General features: G+C 44.0%; 1 protein-coding gene across 5 annotated transcripts in view; it reads right to left on the bottom strand.

Moving 5' to 3' along the window:
- The window catches only part of UGGT1 (UDP-glucose glycoprotein glucosyltransferase 1), an 827334-nt gene that overhangs the window by 116352 nt on the left and 694521 nt on the right, over nucleotides 1–16461 (bottom strand). For all 5 annotated transcript variants that reach the window (XM_085634645.1, XM_085634646.1, XM_085634643.1 and 2 more), the window contains 3 exons: nucleotides 11211–11393; nucleotides 10807–10967; nucleotides 2215–2329 (listed from right to left, as the gene is read on the bottom strand). In XM_085634645.1, the coding sequence (XP_085490771.1) occupies nucleotides 2215–2329; nucleotides 10807–10967; nucleotides 11211–11393 (459 nt within the window). The remainder of the gene's footprint in view (nucleotides 1–2214; nucleotides 2330–10806; nucleotides 10968–11210; nucleotides 11394–16461) is intronic.

Genomic DNA, 16461 nt, shown 5'->3' with positions numbered 1-16461 from the left:
AACCGAAAGTGATGGGAGGGCCGCTGGCACAGCCCCGATGCCGTTGTTCAACTATGCCCCGGCTCCACAGTTCACCTTCGCACCGGGCACAGCCATCAGTTGGGCCTCAAAAGTTCAAACCACCATAGATCAGGTCTCCCAGGTCCGATTTGGTTTCTGAAAAGAGTTTAGGGTTCAGCCAACGTTCATCTTCCAGAATCCGTCAACCAAGTCAGGATAAAGTCAGGATAAATTCCGAGGAGCAGCGAGGGTCCGGGGAGCCCTGTGCTCACGCGACCATCTTGGATGCGTGCTAGGCTCCTCCCCTGCCTAAGGAACATTAATTAGAATTGGGCAGCTTGCTATTTGAAACCACATGTGATTGGCTACAAATGATGGTGGCCTGTACGGAACAGCTACCAATCCCTGTGTATGTACTGCCAAACAAGAAGCATTTTTTTTGTTTTGTTAAAGCAGCCCGTGTTCCTTAACGGAACTGCTCTAAAAAAAAAAAATTCAAAAAGGTTTCATGGTTGGGAAAACTTCTGGGGTCTGTTGAACCACTACCTACTTCCCGAAAACTACCAAAACCATTCGCAAATGGGAAGGTGTTCCAAAGGGACGGCTTCTCCTTTGTAAACCAGTTACCATGTCCTTTAATCTATCAGTAACTGATCAATGGATTGCAACTGCAGCTGCAGTTATAAACCATTGATACATACAACCCCGAATCGTAATTAGAAAGGAATGCCTCTTTCTTGCCTCTTCCTAACTGCTATTTAGTAGGGGCTGATAAAGCTATTTTGCAAGTCGAAAAGGTTTTTCCGACTCGCAAAATGGGTTTCAAACATACCATAAAGAAAATTTGAGGATCAAAAAAGATGCAATTTTGCAAATCTTAGGGCTTGCAATCAGAACATCGTTTTGTACCACTGACACAATATTTTAAAATATTGTTTTTGCAACCAATTTGCATTCAAAATGTTTTGAGGAGGGAGACCTCTCGGGAAGGTCAGACTTGCTTGCTACTGGATGCCATAAAGCTCCAGTCATGTTTTTAGCAGCCAACAACCACCTCCCTCATCTGAGAGAATTCCCAGAGAACAGTTGTCAAATTCCAGCACTGCAAGTCATGCATTTAATATAGTCACAGACATTTTTGCAAGAACTGTCTGGTGGAGAACAACCAATGATTTTATAAAATGTAATCTACATTTTATAAGTTTTCATCAATGTTACAGAATTAATGTTCTTTCAAACACACCATTTGTCATTGATTTTTCAAAAATGTCTTTGGGAAGGAGCCCCTAAAACTAAAAACATGTATCGTTATGTCCCATATCATTCTGACCAAAGGAATTGGTTCAGTGTGCTTTGAATCACACAATTTACCACATATTTCACTTACATTTTCTTAGGGCTATATGCTCAAATATTCTTCATACAAAAAAACAGATAAGCATTAAATATAGTCTGTTATATTAGAATTCATATTGAAAAAATGAATTTGTTAAAAGTGAAAAGGCTTCACACAGATGCATTTTAGGGCCTTCCTGAAAAGATGGCAAGTTAAGGGCAGTATTTATACATTAAAAAACCTAATACAACAGATGTATTTGTAGAGCACCAATTCTCTCCAGTGGAAGCCTCTTGATTAAAAACAGATCAAAACTGTACGCCAACTCAATTGCACTTATTCTTTCGAACTAAGAACATTTAAAGGATGAGTGTACTGAACCACCAGACAAAACTAAAAAGTTACAAAGCTCGGAGCATGATGGGACAAATCTTGTTTTGACATTTTGGCTTTCTCACTTTTGGTATTTCCAATATAGCAAGTGATTTGATCATGTGTTTGTGAGGGCCCCCTAACATGAAGTTTAGAGATGTGTTTAAAAAACATACAGGTCTGTCCTACATTGCAGGATCATTGGGCTGCCAAAGGCATTATTTGAAACCTATTTCCCAGCATTTTGCTTGAGGGAAGAGCCCCTTCCCACACAAAAATCTGTTAGGTTTTATTTAATGTTACTGGAGCAGCGCATACTATTTACTATTATTTTCCCAAATTCTCCCTGGGGTAAAATGCTCATAAAATGTAAAGTGTACTTTAAAATTTTAATATACTGTACCATGTCCTGAATGAACCGGGCTATGAGCCTGATCTAAAACTGACTGAAGTTGCTGAAACATATTTCAAAACCAGAATGAGGTCTCAATAACAAAAATACACACCTGATCAAGGTTGGAGAGACTGTTGGGGTCTTGGCTCAGCCCTTGGTACTGTCCTCGGAGTCGATCACCAGCTGCTATTTTACGGAACTTCTTCAAATCCACAACATACAAGGCGCTAGAAAGAATAAAAATAGTACAGATTTTCAAAACATCATCCAAGTAATTTAGAGGACACCAAGCAAGTTTTGGTTAGCAGAATAAATAGTACTCGCAATCAAAAATAATAATTTTGGAATTTTTTCAGCTTTTAGAAGATACTTGTGTTGACCGTGACCAGCAACATTACATATTACTGATGGCTATGTTTCGAATGCTACAGATGTAATATCTGACGTCATCAGCAGAGGATTGCGGTCGCGTGAGTTATAGTTGCCTGCACTAACTATAACGGGGGAATTTCAATGGTTTTTCACGAGTGAAATATCCACCTAACTATAACAGGTGTGAAACCTATGGTTTTTTAAGTGAATTTGCAAGGTTTTTTAAATGCTAATTCCCAACTATAACGTGTGTGAAACCTATGGTTTTTTCAGTGAATTTGTACGGTTTTTGAAATGCTAAGTTATGTATTTTTTTTTTGTTGAAGTTTTTTCACCGTGCGCATACCGTACGCGCACGGTGCGCTTCTCGCACCGCGCACCCACGTTACGCAGTTCGCGGAATTTTGCCGTTTCTACTGTACGCGCACGCTACGCGTACTCCGCGATTTTTCGCAAAAAAATTAAAGGAAATTTTGGCCCTTGGGGGTCCACAAAGGCTAGGGGGTCAGGAACTGTCCACCCTGCCCCCTTTTCACGTTCTCCACCTTTATTTTTCACCCCCTCAGACTGCGAGAGACAAAATGGCGGCCGACACTTCCTGGTTTCGACCAATTCGAATGTTTACTAAGATCTAACAGCCAATCAGAATCGAGCTCGCGCACGGCAGCGTACGGTAAGTTTTACCGTACGTGCACGGTGCGCGCTTATAGATATATATATGCTTTTAAATGCTATTTTCTCAGGAAATACTGAACAGATTTACACCAGACCTGCAAAAGGCACATCCCTGACCTGAGGACTACCTCTCTGCCAAATTTCAAGTAATTCTGTTCAGCCGTTCGGGCTGTAGCTTGGACTAAATGTCCTATGGAAAAATGCATGGGGAAAACGCGTTTTGGGACCCCCCCCCCTTTTTCTCAGCCCCCGCGTGACGAATCCCCCCCCGAGACTTTCAGGGAAGGAGCGGAGCGCCCCGCCTATTTTGAAAATTTCGCGAGGATTCGTCAATCGGCGCCAAAGTTATTCCAAATAGAATGTTGCGGTTTTCCTATGGAAACACGATCCTAACTATAACTATCTACTGGCGACCGCCAGTAGATTATATATATATATATATATATATATATATATATATATATATATATATATATATATATATATATATATATTACACTTCATGTATGTGATAGTTATTTAAAATAACAAAGCAAACTATTCTCAAAGTGGCCTTGTATCTGCGACTCTCATATTCAAACACACTGATGATTCAGTAGCATTACATACACCTTTGTTGTTCATTAAAGTATGCTATGTTGCAATAATAAACAATGTGTCTTTATTTTGTTTTCAAAATGTTTCTATATGTCCCTATGCAGGGAGTGTTTCATTGGACAGTGAACGGTGTAGGGAACATTGATTCATATGGATGGGTAAGGAAGGAATATGCTACTTACCAATATGCATCTGTTCTTGGCATGTAGAGCTGCAGATCTACACACTTTTGCATAGATCGCCAACAGGTGTTGGGCCCGGATGTTTGCAGTTTGTTTTTCCTCTTGGAAAGTCTTTGGAAGTCACGAGGTCGGTGACTCCTCCCTTGGATCGTATTGCGCATGGGCTTCGGCTCCATCCTCAGATTGTTTTTCGCCAACAGGGAAAGATGGAGCGTAGTAATAATAGTGAAGAAACCCATGTGTGTTGCATCTAAATAAGATAGACTGGAACAGATACAGGTAGCCGGGGAGGCGGGTGGGCATGTGTAGATCTGCAGCTCTACATGCCAAGAACAGATTCATACTGGTAAGTAGCATATTCCGTTCGAGGCATATGAGCTGCAGATTACACACTTTTGCATAGACTATATAGCAGTTCCCAACCTTAGCGGCGACCAACGGTATCTGTTGCAGTGGTTTGAAATAGTGTTTTTAGTACAGCCTGGCCCACACTAGCTTGTTGCTTGGTTTGCACATGTACACAGTAATGTTTAGTGAAACTGTGCGCTGTTTACCATGTCGCTGCTTTGCAGATATCATCTAGTGGGATGTTCCCTAGAAAAGCCATAGAAGCCCCTATCTTTCGTGTAGAGTGGGCTTTAGGGGGAACAGATAGCGTTTGTTTTGCTTTGTGGTAGCAAATCTGTATGCATTTTACAATCCACCTAGCTAGCCCTGATTTTGAAATGGGGTTGCCTTTGTGTGGTGGAGAGAAAAAGACAAATAGTTGTTTGGTCTATCTGAAAGGTTGTGTTCTCTGGATATAGTAAAGTAAGGCCCGTTTAACATCTAGCGTGTGTAGAGCCCTTTCTGCAACAGTTTGGTGTTGCGAGAAAAATACCGGTAATTCTACCGATTGGTTTAGATGAAAAGGGGAAATTACTTTGGGTAGGAATTTTGGGTTGGTACAGAGAACAACCTTGTTCTGGTGCATTTGAAGAAAAGGTTCTTGTATGGTAAGTGCTTGTATCTCACTGACCCTTCTAAGGGAAGTGATGGCTACAAGAAAAGCTGTTTTCCAGGTTAGAAATTGCAGTTCGCATTTATGCAAAGGTTCGAAGGGCAGTCCCATTAGCCTTGTGAGAACTATATTTAAGTTCCACACAGGTGAGGGTGGTACTCTGGGTGGAATTACTCTTTTGAGGCATCCATGAAGGCTTTGATGGCAGGCACCCTGAAAAGTGATAGGTGCTGTCTGTTTTGTAGGTAAGCGGCAATTGCTGCGAGGTGTAGCCGAATGGATGTATATGCTAGGTTACACTTTTGTAGATGGAGTAAGTAGCAGATGTGTTGTATAGATACGTCTAGAGGATTGATTGTGTTGTTATGGCAATAAACAACAAATCTTTTCCACTTGGCAGCGTAGCAGGCTCTAGTGGTAGGGAGTCTAGCTTCTCTGATGACGTTCATACAGTCAGGGGGAAGGTTAAGGTATCCAAATTCTAGGATCTCAGGAGCCAGATCGCAAGGTTGAGCTGAGCTGGGTCCGGGTGTCTGATCTCTCCATGGTTCTGGGTTAGGAGGCATGGAGAGAGGTGTAGCTTTTGATGCGGTACTACCGAGAGTTCCAGCAGCGTGGTGTACCACAGTTGTCTGGCCCACGTTGGAGCTACTAGGATCAGTGTGAGGGAATGCTGTTGTAGCTTTCGCACCACTAATGGAATTAGTGGGAGAGGTGGAAAGGCGTACGCAAATTTGCCTGACCAGTTCATCCATATCGCATTGCCTTTGGGCAATGGGTGTGGGTATCTGGCGGCGAAGCTTGGGCATTTTTTGTTTTCGTGGGTGGCAAAGAGGTCTATCTGTGGATGCCCCCACATCTGAAAGAACGGGTGAAGAACCTGTGGGTGAAGTTCCCACTCGTGGATCTGCTGCGTCTGTCTGCTGAGCAGATCTGCCATGGTGTTTTGGACTCCTGGGACATGTTGGGCTAGGAAAAAAAGGTTTTGTGTGGGATTGCCCATCTCCATATGCTCTGTGCTAGTTGAGAGAGCTGTGGAGTGTGTGCCGCCTTGTTTTTGAATGTAGTACATGTCCGTCATGTTGTCTGTGCGAATGAGGACTGCCTTGCCTAAAATTTGTGTTTGAAAGTATTTTAGGGCTAGAAAGATTGCCAGTAACTCCAGATGGTTGATATGGAGTAACCTTTGTTGCGGCGTCCATGTGCCCTGCACTGTGAGGTGTAATAGATGAGCTCCCCAGCCGGAGAGCGATGCGTCTGTTAGTATTATTTGTGGAACCGGGTCCAGGAACGGTCGACCTCTGGAAAGATTTGTGGTGTTCCACCACTGCAGAGAGCGATGGGTGCGACCGTCTACCAACACCAGATCTGTCAGTTGCCCATGGGCCTGGTTCCATCGGCGCGCTAAGCACTCTTGGAGTGGACGCATCTGGAGTCTTGCGTGAGGCACTATGAAAATGCAAGAGGCCATCATCCCTATTAGTTGCATAAACACTCTTGCTGGAAGGGAGTTTTGAGGTTTGAATCTTTGAAGCAAAGCCTGAATACTTGCAATCCTGGCCGGATTGGGGTAGGCTATGGCTTTTGAGGTGTCTATGGTGGCACCGAGGTATTGCTGTACGTGGGATGGTGTTAGCTGGGACTTTGGTGGTTCACCGTGAAGCCTAGCTGGTGAAGTAGTTGGATTGTAGTGGCGGTGTGGTGTACACATTGGTTGTAGGACGTGGCTTTTATCAGCCAGTCGTCCAAATATGGGAAGACGTGAATGTGCTGTCTTCTGAGGTGTGCCGCCACTACCGCTAGGCACTTGGTGAATACCCTTGGTGCTGTTGTGACCCCGAATGGGAGCACCTTGAACTGGTAGTGTTGCCCGTCCACTACAAATCTGAGGTACTTTCTGTGAGCCTGGTGTACCGGAATGTGAAAGTATGCGTCTTTCAAGTCCAGTGTGGTGAGAAAGTCGTTCTGGGAGAGGAGCTGAAGTACCTGCTGAAGCGTTACCATGTGAAAATGGTCCGAATATATGTATGTGTTTAGGGGCCGGAGATCTAGAATAGGTCGTAGAGTCTCGTCTCTTTTTGGTATTAGAAAATATAGGGAGTAGACCCCTAAATTTTGATGATTGGCGGGAACTTGTTCTATTGCCTGTTTTTGTAGGAGGGAGATTACCTCCTGTCTTAGTAATGTGGAATGTTGTTGTGACATTGGGCGTTTCCTGGGTGGAATGTTTGGGGGGGTAGATGTCAATTCTAGGCAGTACCCTGAGCGAATAATTTGGGTCACCCATTTGTCTGAGGTGATGGTCTCCCAGACATGAAGGAAATTTTGTAGCCTGCCCCCGACCGGAGTGGGATGGTCTGGAGGGAGCGGGGGGGAAGTCATTGGGTAGGCGGTGTGGCAGAGCGGGCGGTATTTGTTTTGCCTCTGCCTTTGTTATTGCCTCTATAGCCACCTCTTTGATAACCCCCTGTGAAGGTGGACTGAGCAGGGGATTTGTAGGAAGTGGACGCGCTATCTGAGGAGTAGCCTCTAGCCGTACCCCGAAAGGAAGAGCGGCGAAAGGAGCGCCTAGGAGGGTGTGACTGCAGGGCTCCCATAGATTTCGCCGTATCAGTGTCCTTCTTCATTTTCTCGAGGGCCTCATCTACCTTTGGGCCGAATAGGTGTTCTTGGTCAAAGGGATGATTTAGGATGGAGGCCTGTACCTCAGGTTTGAAACCGGATACCCTCAGCCAAGCATGGCGACGGAGGAGGACGCTAGTGTTAATGGCCCTGGATGCTGTGTCTGCTGCGTCTAAGGCACAGCGTATGGAGGTGTTAGTTATAGTCTTACCCTCTTGAATTAATTCATTGGCCCTATTTTTGTATCTTTCCGGGAGGTGGTGCATTATGGTTTCTAATTCATCATAGTGCGCTCTATCGTATCTGGCCAATAGCGCTTGAGTGTTTTGGCGATACGCCCTATATTGGCTGCCTGTGACGCAGTGCGCTTTCCTGACGCGTCCAGTAGCTTTGACTCTTTGTCAGGTGGTGGTGCTTCGCCTGACGCCTGGGAGTTTGACCTCTTCCGTGCAGTGGAAACCACTAGGGAATCTAGTGGCGCTGGCCCTTTGATATAGGCAGGATTTGTGGGGGTAGCTTTGTACTCTCTATGCGTGGGTTAATGACCCTAGCCCTGACTGGGTCCTCAAAAACCTCTGGCGCATTTTTTATCACCCCCTTGAGCATAGGTAGTATGGAGGTAGACCTATGTGTGGTATCAAAGGTGTCGAGGAGGAAATCCTCCTCTACTGGGTCAGTGTGTAGCTCTACCCCGTGATAATGTGCCGCCCTCTGAAGAAGGTGGTGGAAACCTAATGAATCTTCCGTTGGAGATGGCCTAGAAGGGTAAAGGTCATCTTGTGGGACGTCTGGAATGTCTGGATTATTGTTGTTGTCCCATGGGTCTGGGGATCCTGTAGGGGTGGGGTCTTGGGGCACATCCCCTGGATCGTAATAGGAGTCCCCCTGATCATCATCGTCTGGAGACGGGGTCGGGGAGCGATGAGGTGGGGGTGGAGAAGGCGGAGGGGGCGGAGGTGGAGAGGGTGGAGGAGGTGGGGAAGGCATTCTGAAAGGGGAGGTAGCAGAGTCCTTCCTCTTTGGAGGTGGAGGCAGAGCCGGTTTGTCCAAATGTCTCTTTTTAGAAGAGTGCCAAATGTCAAGTTTTTGGATCCTCGGTAAGAGTCTTTTGCAAGGGATCCGGTGTAAACTGTTCCTGTGACAATGTTTGTTCCGTCGGCGCCGAAGGTTTCAGGGCCGATGACTTTTTAGGCTTGTCCGTGCCGTGCTTGGGCTTGGGAACCTCCGATTTCTTGGTCGGCGCCGATGTGGGCTTCGGCGTAGAAGTGTCGGTGCCGAGGGCCTTATGGGGTTTGGTCAGTACCGAAGATGGCGTTGGTACGGAAAGGCTGGGTTTCGACACCGAGGACTTTGGTGCGGAGCTCGGTGTCGAGGTAGAGGCCGGTTTCTTTTTCGGTGCCGAAGTGTGTTTCTCGGCACCGCTGGAGGGCGGGCTTGAGCCGGAGCCGCCGGAAGGCTTATGTGGCTTCTTCACCGGTCCCGAAGGTGGGGTGTATGAAGCAGTGTCTCTGGTCTTGCCTAGGCCCGGAGGCGAAGGCATGACCGAAGCCTTTTTGGGCGCGGGTGCGGGAGGGGGTATAGTACTCACGACCCTCTGCGCTGGGGTGATGTCCTCCACATCTGAGTCGTCTGCTTCAGAAGCACTGACTAGATCCTCTTCGGTGTGCTGCTGTCCCGGATCTTCGACGTCGTCCCCGAAGATGTCGACTGGAACGGAGGTCGAGGAGTGTGCCATTTTTCGTCTGGCTCTTCGATCACCAATAGTCTTTTTCGATCTGAAAGACTTGCAGGCCGGACAGTCTCGAGCCTCGTGTTCAGGGGAGAGGCAGAGGTTGCACACCTCGAAGATCGGTGTGGGGGAATTTGGACCCACATCGAGGGCACTTCTTGAAAGGAGTTCTTTCCATCAGCCGGGACCGGAGCTTGGGTAGGCCCGAAGGCCGCCGTCGACGACGACTGGAATCAAAGATGTGTCGAAGAGAAGGTGATTGAGGAGATTTGGATCTGAACAATACCGCGATGAGTGAGGATTCCGCTTCGATCGTCGAATTGGAAATGTTCGGAACCGGAGAGCGAAGTATTACATCCGAGCCCGATGGCGGAAAAAAACAATCTGAGGATGGAGCCGAAGTCCATGCGCAATACGATCCAAGGGAGGAGTCACCGACCTCGTGACTTCCAAAGACTTTCCAAGATGAAAAACAAACTGCAAACATCCGGGCCCAACACCAGATGGCGATCTATGCAAAAGTGTGTAATCTGCAGCTCATATGCCTCGAACATGTCATTACACCTTATTTATAACATTGTTTAATAACAATGTGGTCGGTTTGTATTGTAGAACATTGTTTACTTCATTATTTTCTTAAAAGCATTTGCCGTGGTGTGTCACACAACAGTAATGTATAATCACATGTAACCTATGACAGATCCATGCTGGAGAGGAAGTTAGGTACTTGTAACTAGTTATCGAGCATTGACATCTTAGATTCACAGTCAAACGACAAACCCCCCCCCCCACCCCCACCCTCACTATTCTATCACACAATTTCTCCTGTCAACCTATACACTATTTTGTTTACTTTCATTACTTCATTTATGCGCAGCATTTGACTGAGTGGACCAATCCATTCTCCTTAGTACTTTCTCTTTTCTTGGATTTTGTAGGTCTGTACTTCTGAGCTGGATCTCAGTTATAGAATCAATTGTTCTTACTCTATCACTAGAGCTAATTCTCATTCGTTTGTTCTTATTTCCTTTCACAGCTCCATTGCTTTTTCATCTTTTCAGTGTATTTACTCTTCATTTTTCCCTATTCAATGTCTTACACCCTTTCTCTGGCATCCATTTTATTTTATTTCCAGTATTCGGAACTAAATTCTATTCATAGTCTGTTCCTTCCCATAGTTTCACAGTCGTCTTTAATAATGACATTTCCAGAGCCTTCTCCAGTAGGTTTCCACCAATGTAAACACTAATACACTTAGTTCCTAATTTGAATGGAAAATGGGCGCCTTTGTACTGTTAATTGCAATGTAGAGTACTTAGAAATAAACAATCAATATGTGAGTAAGATAAAAAGAAAATAACAAAAGTGACTGGATAGTAAGGAAGGATCCCAACACTACCCTGAATTAAAAGTGGAGCATAAACTAGCCCATTAACTAAAATCTAGAACAATACAACTGAGCAGAAAAAAGGTGTGTTCCTCAAAAACAGTTTTGATGAGGCTTGGTATGCTCATCTCCTTTCCTACCTGATGTGATACTTCCTGCCTGCCAGGTGACTGGCCCAATATCCTGATTTCCAGAAGCGGTACCCATCCATCTCTCTGCGGCTTTCACAGAATGGCGTGTATCCATATGGGGCACCGTCCAAATTGAAGTCTCTTAATTCCTTCAAATCTGTTCGCACTATCTGTGAGGAGGAGCAAGGGAGAGGTATATGAAACTTTGTACTTACTGTAGATTTCACATGTTTCCGAAATATTTCAGTAGTGCCAACGTATTCTAAAATTTCTAAAATTTGAACTCTCTACTTAAATATCAGCCCAATGTATTACTGATTTAATATAAAAATGGCTTGCATCATCATGCAGCCAAAATTGATCAATTACACTTAGCCCGGCAATTCAATCTTTCACCTGGTTAATCGTTTTACCTGATCTGCATCCACAAACAGGAACTTATCAACTGCCAGGGGGAAAAGCACGTCCAAAAATAAAATCTTGTAGCCCCAGATTATCCGCTGTTTCTCTGTTTGCTGATGGAGCCAGCGGGGCCATTTGTACTGCACCAGCTCATACTGAAAGTTGTACTTCTCTGCCATGTAAGGGATGAATTCCTAGAGACAGAAGGCAGAAAAACACATTTCTTTCTGGAATTAATGAAAAAGAGAGGTGTTCCAAATGTTAGGAGAGAGGCATAGGAAGTATGGAGGGCATGTAAAACAGCTCTAAACTTACCAGGATGGTTTTAAAGCCTGTAGCATTTTCTTGTAGTCAGAAAAACTCTTGCCTCACGGTAAGAAAAGACAAAATAAACATTTAAGCTAAAAGAAAATGCTCTAGGATTTCCTGAAAAGTAGCAAAAGGCCAAGAAAACAAATAGCTTTGTACATTTAATGCAGGCTTTTGGCACTCATGAGGAGACCAATAAGACAGATGGAGCCAGAGAGACGTGCAGAAGCGATCCGGAAAGATTATTTTTAATCCTATTTTGCCACCATGTACATTTTGAAAAAACTGGTAGGGCCTTCAACGCTTTGCAGGGACAGATGTATGAAGTAAAAAGATGGGCCTTGGCTTCTTTATTTCAGAGAAATGTTTGCGGGATGGGGTTTAATTTACCCAGTAGGTAGGGCAGTGCATCCCAAGACTATACATCGCTTAAAGCAGGGTAAATCTGTAAACCATGTTGAGTTGGAGCTCAGAGCACAACTGAAAGATGCAGACCTTTTTGGCCTGGTCATATTCTGTGTATGGAGGGTTTATGCTCCCATTGCATTATTGGATTATAGAGTACATTAATACTATAAAAAAGTCTCTTGTATGGGGGAGGACTTCTGCTGGCATCTGGATAAAGGGGAGATAGTTTGGAAGCCTAGGGGTAGATGTGATGCTGCTATAGAATCCATTCTATCCTAGTTGGGGTGAGATTATGCAGAAACAAGGACTTTGCTGATAAATTAGCAAATTGAGGCATGGTCCTGTGAAGTCTGGTTGGTCTTGATAGGCATAGCGATTCTCAAAATTAAATGCCAAGAGAATCTGAATTTCATTAAAGACGCAGAGGCTAACATGAATTTATCTTTTTAATACCACTCCACACAGCACATTACATCATAATACAAATACGATCTAGAATTAAACAATAGCAACACATAAAAGGTTCATGCATGGAACAACCCTCCTCTTTAAAATGCACAACTTGCACAAAAAACTTGCTCTATTTCCTATGGATAAACGAGGAACTGAAACCAGCCATAACGCAAAACTGCTTGAAGAACCAAATTACTGTGTGTTATCTGAAAGAGAGAAGTTGTTTGCGAAAGCTTTCTAAGGCGAAAAAAAAACAAACCACAAATAAATATCACAATACAATAACACTGCTTGAGTAAATCTGTAAAATAAATGTGTTTATTTCACCCTTCCTTTTTTTATTTTATTTTTACACTTTTATGCAAAAACTCAACCTCAACAGAAGGGAGGTGAGGACGGAATAATGTTAGCCTCCATGTCTTTAATTAAATTCAGATTCTCTTGCCATTTAATTTTGAGAATTGCTATTGCATTACAAGACGGAGGCATGTTGGTAGCCATCCAAAACCACATCAGACATATGTTCAATAGGTTTACAATAATGTTTAGGAAATGTGGTTCCATTAGACCAATCAGCCACTCTCATAATGTCTTCCGAAAGACCACCTTTCCAGGGGGCTTGAACGGACATGGTACCTCTCAAAGAATGTGCTCAAAGATTTTGTAAGTCAACGCTAGCTTGCTGCATGATACATTCAACCCACCTTGCAATTGTTGCTCTGGTGACTACTTGAAAGGGTTTGACAAAAGGAGATCAACAACTGCTTAACGCCAGCAGGTCAAAACTCATTCATATGGGAATCCTATTCCCTTATGCAATCAACTACACACAATTTTCTGCATGAATCATACCTTGGATAAAAGATGAATGAGACATTGTCTTTGTTCTCTTAGTAACATCAAAAGTAACCCCAAAGGGAATCGTAGAGTATCTCCAATGCCTTAACATCGGAAACTCTAAAACATGAAATTAAACAAAGTAATGACACAAATTTCATAGTAAGTCTTTTGTTGCCAATAATTTGTAAACTGGCCAAGAAGAGAACATGGAAAGTATCAAATTGATCTCCCACAAAGTTTGATATCTAGGTCTGAGGGGGTAGGGGAGGCCTTCTTAACCTGGTGCTCTTAAGAACTCAACAAACTAAAACATTATTTCCTACACTCCTGCCATTAATCATACTGTGAACTGCAGATACAGCAGTTAATAGTCATAAAACTTATGCCCCTATTCATCTGTTCCTCCAGAAAATTAACCACCTCAGCTACAGGAGCCTCCATGGGATCCAAGTCCCTTTCCAAGCACAAATGTACCCAGTTCTTCAATATTCCCTTATAGCTGTACCGGGTGCCAGGAGCCCAAGACTCCTCAAGGAGCTCTTCCTGAAAGGTCTGACATCCCTGAAGATCGCCTGACACTTTCCATGCAAGAAGGCTCAAAATTTATGCCTGGACCAGAGGATGTTCTATGTCTTTCAGCAGACACTCCATAGCAGGTAAAAGAAATCGTATGTCGCAAGCGATCTCCAAAGCCAATGGAAACCACGCCTGCGAACCGCAAAACGGAGTTATCACAATAAGACAGCACCCCTCTTGTCTCACTTTCTGAAGGACCCTGCGAATCGTTATAAAAGGAGGGAAAACGTATCCATTCGCCTCTCTCCAGCTCTGAAGGAATGCATTCACCACTAAAGCCCTTAGGTCTGGCATTCAACTGTAGTACTTGTTCAGTTGAGACTCCAGTTTGCTTGCAAACAGATCTATCTCAAGGGGACCCCAACCTTAGAGTAGTTTTCTGAAACAGTCCTCTTCCAGTTTACAATCTTAGTCCCTCAAAAACCATTAACTTTAGTCGGCAGAAACATTTGCCTCTCACTTTTACCCTCTGCAAAGAGAGGTAATGTAAGGGGCACAGGAAAATGGCTTGAATAGAAGAGGACAATAGTCCTAAGAGCCCCTCTAGCTCCCTCAGAGTTAAATAATCCCCAACCAAAAAGTTTCCTATTTCTCTCTGAATCTTGGATATCTTTTGCAATATAAGGAGTAGAAGCACATTCACTGTATCTACTGATAATCCAAAAAATTCTAGTGGATGCGAGGGTATAAGAATAGACTTCTCTTTGTTAATTACAGAACCCAAACTTTCCAGTAGGGACATAACCATGTCTAAATCTTTCAAGACTTGAGAATGGTATTGGGACATGATCAGAATATCGTCCAGGTAAATGCTTATTTGGATACCCTTTTCTCTGAGGAAGGAGATTACAGCTCTCATTACTTTGGTGAAACACCAAGGGGCCAAAGAGAGGCTGAAGGGGAGAGGACAAAGTTGGTAAAGGCATCAGGTGAACTGAAGGTAAGGTTGACAGTCCCCAAAATTGTGAAGTAGGCATCTTTAAGATCCAACTTCACCAACCAGTAGTTTTTTTTCAGAAAAATATCCATTTGAAGATTAATCCTATCCATCTTGGAAGTGTCTGTAAACCAAGAACCTGTTCAATACCCTTAAGTTAATAACTGGTCTCCAACCCCTGTCCTTTTCCTCCACCAGAAAAAAAGTACTTCCGAAGACTCCGCTTTTTAACTCCACTTCTATAATAGCACCTTTTACCAACATGGACTTCACTTCTTCACATGTCTTTTTCCATTCGAATTCTGATCCACCTTCTTATAAAATTGCCCCAATACCCGAGGGGCCACCACTCCGCACTCCTGAGATGTTTGATGTTGGGGGGTGTGGGGGGGGGGGGGGGGGGAAAGAGGGACATCTCGTCTCCTAATAGATTGTTAATCGCAAGGTCTAGAACACGTCTTATCATTTTGGTCCTTAAACGTAATGTCTTAAGTATCAAATACCTGTGTGCAGCAGGGGCGACCCAAATCCATTGTGCAGCATTGGACACCTCTCTTTTATGCTGCGGAGGGCACCACTCCTTTTTGAGGGGCTTAGACCTCCCATCCTTTTATAGGTGCTTAAACCTGCCATCCTCTGAGGTCCTTTGACTTCCCATTACCTTTGAGGGCATGGACCCTTTTTCCAAGATGCTTGGTCTTCCCCTTCTTTTTGCACACCTTATATCCGGAGTCGGAGTCACCCTCTGAGATGGACCATGCTTCATTATCTGAGCCCCGGTTGTGCCTCTTCCTCCTCATTACCTGGCTAATTGTCTCCCTGTAGGAAGCTGGCTCTGTATATACTGTACCAAAATGAGGTATAGTGTGGGCAGAGTCCAGTAGAACCCCAAAGGTAGGCAGAGGAAAAAGCAGATAGCACCTTACTCTCTATTTGTGGTAGTGTGGGCGAGCAGTAAGGCTTTATCAGAGGGTAGTGTTAAGCATTTGTTGTACACACTCAGGCAAGAAATGATGTCACAGACAAAGACTTAACTCAGACCAATTTGATTGTATAAAAATATTTAGTTATATTTATTTTCTAGAACCAAGAAAGCCTGGTACAGGTAAGTGAAAATGATAATTTTCAAGGCAGGTTGAACAATACAAGCAAGCTGAATGAAAATGACTGTTACAGGTTTGTAAATACTTGGAATACAGTTGAAATTACTGTTAATTACTTTTGATTACTTTACAGATTACTTTTTCTACTCAGTGTGATATGCCTAGATATCAAACTGGGACATTTTCTAGAGAAAAGGTAAGAAAAACTGTTTTTAGATATTTACAGTTTTTCAAGTTCTCATATAAAACCAACACCACACTTGCAAAAATGTTCATAAGAAAGCAGTAAATGCAGTCCCATGGGAGTAAATGAGGTTATCGGTTTCAAGTTAAGTACTTGGGTTTGGGAGTTGCTTTTCTGGGGTTAGAACCAGGGTTCCTCCAGGGTCAAGGATGCACTCTAAAAGCACCCTCAGTGGCACTAGGGCGGCCGGGTGCAGAGTGCTAAGGCCCAATGTTATCCAATGTGGGATGGGGGCCTCCGGTTGGTGGCTGCTCACGAGCAGGCCACAAGGTTGTGGGAGCAAAGCTCCTGGTGTTTGGATCAGGGCAAGGGCGATCCGAGTTAGCACTTAAAGTACACCCGCAGGGACCGCTGGGTGCAGGGTGCTGTTTTGGCATTGGGTGCCCCGTTGA

This window comes from Triturus cristatus, chromosome 11 (genome assembly GCF_964204655.1).
Source record: "Triturus cristatus chromosome 11, aTriCri1.1, whole genome shotgun sequence".
NCBI lineage: Eukaryota > Metazoa > Chordata > Amphibia > Caudata > Salamandridae > Triturus > Triturus cristatus.
The sequence above is the reverse complement of the archived record's forward strand: the minus strand, read 5'-3'. Positions and strand labels throughout refer to the sequence as shown.